This window comes from Haematobia irritans, chromosome 5, assembly GCF_050003625.1.
Source record: "Haematobia irritans isolate KBUSLIRL chromosome 5, ASM5000362v1, whole genome shotgun sequence".
Taxonomy (NCBI): domain Eukaryota; kingdom Metazoa; phylum Arthropoda; class Insecta; order Diptera; family Muscidae; genus Haematobia; species Haematobia irritans.
The window spans coordinates 157,697,678-157,705,126 of record NC_134401.1 but is presented as its reverse complement, the minus strand read 5'-3'; the positions used below and the strand labels follow the sequence as shown (position 1 = coordinate 157,705,126).

General features: G+C 28.6%; 1 protein-coding gene across 1 annotated transcript; it reads left to right on the top strand.

Moving 5' to 3' along the window:
- The first annotated feature begins 167 nt into the window (after positions 1–167).
- Positions 168–6,893, top strand: Ak2 (Adenylate kinase 2). Its single transcript, XM_075313179.1, has 4 exons — positions 168–358; positions 5,166–5,402; positions 5,470–5,637; positions 5,706–6,893. Exons 1-4 carry the CDS (start codon positions 254–256, stop codon positions 5,919–5,921), a joined length of 726 nt encoding a protein of 241 aa, XP_075169294.1. The 5' UTR covers positions 168–253; the 3' UTR covers positions 5,922–6,893.
- The last annotated feature ends 556 nt before the right edge of the window (positions 6,894–7,449 follow it).

Genomic DNA, 7,449 nt, shown 5'->3' with positions numbered 1-7,449 from the left:
ACAATTACAATAATATTTTTAAAATTCAAATATTTCAAAATGCCAACCACTGTGCTTTGTGACGCCAGATGCTGTTATTTAGTTAAAATACCTAGCTGCCACTATTTCTTCTCAACGGCGTTACAAACGTCAAACTTGACACTGAGTGTTTGTGTGCGTGTGGGGCCCCCAGTTGTTTTTCTCAATCCACGTTTGCGGGAGTGAGCTCCGAGTAGGAATTTTTTTACTGATTTCTATATTTTCCTAAGTGAAAATGGCACCAAACGCAGCTAAAGCCGTTCCCCAATCACGCTATGAACCAGAAATCGGTATCAATGCCATTTTATTGGGTCCTCCCGGTTCCGGCAAAGGAACTCAAGTAAGTACAATCCCTCAAGTGTGTCCACATAACGATGAAACTTCTATATAAATTTGCCAACCTCCTTACCGCCCGCCGTTTTAACAATCTACAATAATGTTTTGACGGTCAAAGGTGGTAAAGAAATCGTAAGACTTGCGGGAAAAAAATGAAAGCCAGAAGTGTAGTAAAGTTACATAATTTCATGAAATGGAATGAACTGGACTGATTGGTTGGTTGATATAAATGGAATACATAAATATAAATAGAGTAATGTGTTTGATATGACACTGTGATTTGATAGCGGCGGCGGCATAGGGCAGATCAAGGTCGAGCCAAACATTTACGTTCCTTGAATGGAAGAAATCCCAATCACATGGAGAAAATCCATAATATGTATATGCATAAATATATACATTTGTTATTGCTTTCATTAAACAACAGCCTTAGGAAAATACCAATATGAGAAGGTACCATCGAATGAATATTTAGCCACAAAATCATAACTTTGCCCTTCAGTGCTTGCAATTAATATCAATAGCTGACTTTGAATATAAAATTGTAAACTGATGATCATTTAAAGATTTAGGAGAAAAATAGTATATTACATTCATAAATTTTAGGGACAAATAAGACCATTTTGTATCCCTGATTATAGTCTAATATTGTACTCAACAAAAAGGCCTATTTTGGTATCGATTCGATTTACCTTTGGCCTTCATAAGATATATTTATAAACATTTATGTATAGATTAGAAATTGGGAAAGTTTCTTTTTAATTTAAGCGATAAATTTATTATTTCCCCTTTCTATACAAAACTGATAAGAAAGGCATGTGAGCTTATTTTGCACATAATACTTTTCTATTTAATAAATATTGCATGCATTGACCATAGGTTACCAATAATTGATTAGACATATTAACGATATTTATTTTTTTATTATCAACCTGCAAGAATCCGTTATTCGTTAGTCATTCTTTTTATAGAAAGAAAAAATAAAGGCTATAAAGTATATGCGTTATGACATTTACGGCCATTTTCATGTAGCTCCGTTAGGCTTTAACTGCCAGTTAACAGAAATTAAATTGCAAATATTATCTCTCCGGTCAACTTTAACTGAAAAATTTTCAGCAGTTAAGCTCCTAACTGGCATACAGAATATATACGCAAGATGACAGATATGTTCATAATGCGATTCAAAAGTTCGTTAGCTAATGTAGCACTAACGGAGCTTCATGAAAATGGGGTTTAGGGATTAAAATGAAAACAAAATTCAATAATTGTTTTTCTATATTAAAAAATAATGAATGCTAATTACGTATGAATGTATCCAGAGCTACATTAATTTGTATATCCTAAAGTCAAAAAGTGGAGTGATCGACTTTTTATTAAAAAGGTCCAAAAGTCGTAGTCAAATGCAGGTTTCCTTTTGAAAATCCACTTTCGATATTGGCCAAAATCGAATAAACGACGATTGATGTTGACGAAAATCGAAATTTCATAACTAAGGATACGATTTAAAAGGTCTTCTTGTTGTAGGGCTTCTTTATACTCAAATGCCTGCTGTTGCCATAACTAATGAAATTCTCGAAAAGTGTTGTAAATCAAAATTCGAATTTTCAAAAAAAAGTTGAGTACTAAGTTCGAGTTGAGCCGCTAAAGCGAAAACTAAATCAGCAAAAAAAGGCATAAAATTATTCATATTTGTTGCAAATTTTATTATAACTTGATGGGGAATAGCCCAAAGCAAATTATAGCAAAGATTGTATTAGGTGGGTATTAAGTTAAAGGCCACTTTCAACTTCTGGATAAAGGTGGGTATTAAGTTCGAGTTTAGCCGCTAAAATCGTTATTTTTTTCACGATTACTTTTCTTTAATAATCCATTTTAAGGGATACAAACTTTTTGAACATTTGCTTTCGGCTATTCCCCATCAAGTTATAATGAAATCTGAAACAAAAATGCATAATTATATGCCTTTTTTTTACTGATTTAGTTTTCACTTTAGTGAAAAAAAGACGGTTTTAGCGGCTAAACTCGAACTTAATACACACTTTTATCCTTTTCAAAAATGTTAAACAATGAATTTTTATTTTGGAACAACATTTTTCCAAAATTCGGCCAAAAGTCGTACCATCGGACAATTTTTCCAAATTAAATTAATATAATTTAAACGTTAAATTTTTTTTCAAAATTTTATTTCTATAGAATATTTTGTCAAAATTTTATTTCTATAGAAAATTTTGACAAAATTTTATTTATTGTTTTGGTCCGATTGGACCGAAATATTAACCCTGTCAGGAAGTATAAAAGTTGGTAATTGAAGGATTTGTTACAAAACCTTCAACTCGAATTTCTAATAATCGACAAATTAAAAGTGGACTTCCATAAAAATTTAAAAAATTCGGAAGGTCCAAAAGTTGACTTTTTTCAAAACTATTTTCCGAAAATTTAAAAATGTTTATAAGTCGACCATACAAAATATTATTTCTATAGAAAATTTTGACAACATTTTATTTCTATAGAAAATTTTGACAAAATTTGATTTCTATAGAAAATTTTGACAAAATTTTATTTCTATAGAAAATTTTGTCAAAATTTTATTTCTATAGAATATTTTGTCAAAATTTGATTTATAAAGAAGAGTTTGTCAAAATTTTACTTCTATAGAAAATTTTGACAAAATTTTATTTCTATAGAAAATTTTGACAACATTTTATTTCTATAGAAAATTTTGACAAAATTTTATTTCTCTAGACAAAATTTTATTTATTTTGGTCCGATCGGACCGAAAATTTAAAAATGTTTATAAGTCGACCATACAAAATTTTATTTCTATAGAAAATTTTGACAACATTTTATTTCTATAGACAATTTTGTCAAAATTTGATTTATAAAGAAGAGTTTGTCAAAATTTTACTTCTATAGAAAATTTTGACAGAATTTTATTTCTATAGAAAATTTTGTCAAAATTTTATTTCTATCGAAAGTTTTGACAAAATTTTATTTCTATCGAAAATTTTGACAAAATTTTATTTCTATAGAAAATTTTGACAAAATTTTATTTCTATAGAAAAATTTATCAACATTTTATTTCTATAGAATATTTTGTCAAAATTTTATTTCTATAGAAAATTTTGACAAAATTTTATTTCTATAGAAAATTTTGACATTTTTTTTCTCTAGAAAATTTTGTCAAAATTTTATTTATTTTGGTCCGATCGGACCAAAATGGTAACCCTTTCAGGAAGACTAAAAGTCGGTAATTGAAGGTTTGTTTACAAACCCTTCAACTCGAATTTCTAATAATCGCCAAATTAAAAATTTCAAAAATTCGGAAGGTCCAAAATTGACTTTTTCCAAAATTTGAAAAAGTCTATTTTCCGAAAATTTTTATAAGTCGACCATACCAAATTTTAAAAAGACCGACTTTTGATTTAGTGTTGTAAATTTTGATTACTTTTGACTACTCGTTACTACTCGTTACTTTTGAATTGAGTACTCGTTACTTTTATAAAAAAAATTAAAAAAGACATTGTGGGCACTTTTTAATAATATCTTCCTTTTTTAATTTAAAAACAGTATAGAAAAGCAAATTACATTATCCAGTTTTATTCTAGTGTTATAAAATGTGGTGTTGTAGATATATGGGTCTCGTTAGAAAAAGATTTTCACCAATCATTCAAATTTTTAGAGCCAATTTCGTATTCACTATTTGGTATTTTTTCGTCAGGGTATATCTAACTGACATTGTGTATTACTGATGCTTGCAATTTGCCAACTTTTTAAATCCACCATTGACTGTGGATGAAAATATTAAGCGATCATTTTTATCGTGAGACCTAATGTTGAAATTTTCCAAGGGTTTTTGAATAAGCTTGGGTACCTTCTCTGAAAACAATTGGATTGAACCAGCTGAAGTCAACGACATTATTATTCATACTATTCGCATGAGACGTGATCCACGTGATGCTTTAAATTATAGCTCCCATCTACACCCAATGCAAATTTTTTCAAATGCAAACGTTTTTAAGAAATCAGATAAATTGTTCACTTTCTTCAAAGGAAGAAGCCATATATTCTTTTCGTGTTATTTTAACTGATAAAACGATTTTCGAAAACTTCAATTAATATTTTCCAAGAAGTCAAGAATTTTACTTCCAAACCGCCAACTTACTTACCGTCAGAAGAAAAAAACTGGCATTGAAGATATTGAGTACTCTTTTACTAGTAACGAGTACTCAAAAAATTAGTCAGTAACGAGTACTTGTAATCAAATACTCGTTACTTTCCCAACACTATTTTGATTGCTATTCATTTAATTCGAATTTTCAATAATCGCAAAAGATGAAAAAGTTAAACAGTCGGGAAGTCGAAAAATTGACTTTTTCCAAAATTATGGAAAAGTCTATATTCCGAAAATATCTAGAATTCGACAATTCCAAGTTTTAAAAAAGTCTACATTGGACGAAAATTCTTACTAGTGTGGTGTAGTTAAAGTTAAAAATCAATTTATACCAAAAAATCGTATATTGCTATGTTAGTCCAAATCGAACAATCGGCTTCTTAAACGACGTTTCAAGTCGTCCAAACTTGACCTTTTATATTGTATTTTTCAAATTTGAAAATAAAGTATTCATTTCATAGTTATTGCTTTAGCAAAGTGAGAAATGATACTCCCCGACCTGAAATACAAATAGCTACTAGATATAAATCCATATAATTTCTAGTAAGTCACAGTAAAAATTTTCATTGATGCAAAGCTTTATTAAATTAACAAATTTCATAGAATGCCACCTATTTATAAAATTTTTGTCTTATTCCAGGCTCCTTTGCTGAAGGAGAAATACTGCGTTTGCCATTTGTCCACTGGTGATATGTTGCGTGCTGAAATTGGTTCAGGATCGCAACTAGGTGCTACCTTGAAAAAAGTAATGGACGAAGGCAAATTGGTATCTGATGAATTAGTCGTGGATATGATTGATAAGAATTTGGATAAGCCCGAATGTAAAAATGGTTTTCTATTAGATGGTTTCCCTCGCACAGTTGTACAAGCTCAGAAGGTAATTTTGTTAAAAAAAAATCAAACAAAATAGAAAAACAAGTCACTTAAATCCAAAATATTTTCAGTTGGACGATTTGCTTGCCAAAAGAAAAAGTGCATTGGATGCTGTCATTGAATTTGCCATTGACGATAGCTTATTGGTGAGACGTATTACGGGCCGTTTGATTCATGTTAGCAGTGGTCGGTCATATCATGAAGAATTTGCTCCACCCAAAGTACCAATGAAAGATGATGTATGGATATTAATTACTAAAAATGTTTATAGGAACATATTGCTTTAATATTTAAATTTACTTTCTAGATTACCGGCGAACCATTGATCAGACGTAGTGATGATAATGCTGAAGCTTTAAAGAAACGCCTGGAAGCCTATCACAAACAAACCAAACCTTTGGTTGACTACTATGCCCTGCGCGGTTTGCATTTCAGTGTGGATGCTGCTAAAAAATCAAGTGATGTCTTTGCCAATATTGATTCCATTTTCACACGTCAACGTAAACAGAAAATGCAATCTTGATTGGGGGCTTTTCTAAGTAATTTATTTGATAAAGCTTTTACTTGATTTGATGCCGATTGATTTTCTCTTTATTTTTGACTGCCACAAACTTTAAGTGAATGAAAAACAAAAAAACTATATAAACAAAGTTTATATTACAATTTAATTTAATTATGTATTAAACAATTTTTATTTCCGTTCTTCAATGAAAAGAAGTATGATTTAACATTCTACTATAGCAACATATAGAGTAAAATACTATATCATACTATGTGTATGTTGTAATTGAAAAACAAAATAAGCAAATCTTATTATAATGATTGTAAATGTGTAATAAATTAAATGAAAAAGTAAGATAAAAATGAAAATACCATAAATATTTCTCTTAAGTTGTTTGAGAAGCCTAGAAAGAAAATATGAATAAAAAACACTGTCCAATTCTTAATAACAAACATATCTTAAATGCCAACAATATAGGAACAGCAACTAATTAAATCCCATTCCTTTAAGATTTTACCAGCATTTATACCATAGATTCTTAAGAAATACCTTTTTATTTCACTCTACATGCATTTCAATGACTAATCCTATTTACCAATATTGGCTTATAAATTCGTGGTCTTTTTAATACTCTAGCCCAAAATATTCTTTCCATCTATTGATCCAAAAAAAAAAAAATCCTCGCAATTCCCAAAATTTAATTTTCCAAAATTGATTGGCACCACATTCCATCCTGGAACATCATCAATTACCGCAATACTCCATTTTGAAGATAACTTCATTAAAATAATATATTCTTGGAATATTTATAAAATAAAATGTAAACTTTTGTGCAAAAAACAAAAACGAAATATGTTAAAGGTAATAAAAACTTAAGCTATTAAAATTCTATCAAATGAACTAAAGATGTTTGTTATCAAATGAGAATTGTACCTTGAGTATGGAAAGTAAAAGAAATAAATAAAAAAGAAAATTAAATTAAAAATTAAAAAATTTAAGTGTTTTAGAAAATCCCTTATTTTATTTTTGGAAATGAAATTTTCCAAAAATTTCTTATTTAATTTTCCGAAAAATTTTCTATAGAAATGCAATTTTCCTACAATTTCTTATAAAAATGAAAATTTCCGGAAATGAGCTATAGAATGAAATTTTCCAAAAATTTCCATTAGAAATAAAATTTTCCGAAATGAAATTTTCTGCAAAATTTCCTATAGAAATTAAATTTTCCAAAAATTTCCCATAAAAATATTTTCCAAAAATTTCCCATAGAAATATTTTCCAAAAATTTCCCATAAAAATATTTTCCAAAAATTTACTATGACATGACTATTTCGGAAAATTATTTCTATAGGAATTTTTTCCTATACTACGAATTTTTTTTTAATGACATTTTCCGAAAATTACCTATAGAAATAAAATTTTGCGACAATATCCTATAGAAATGAAATTTTCCAAAAATGTACTCTTGGAATGAAATTGTTCGAAAATTTCTAATAGGAATAAAATTGTTCGAAAATTTTTCCGAAAATTTCCTTTGAAATCAAAATTT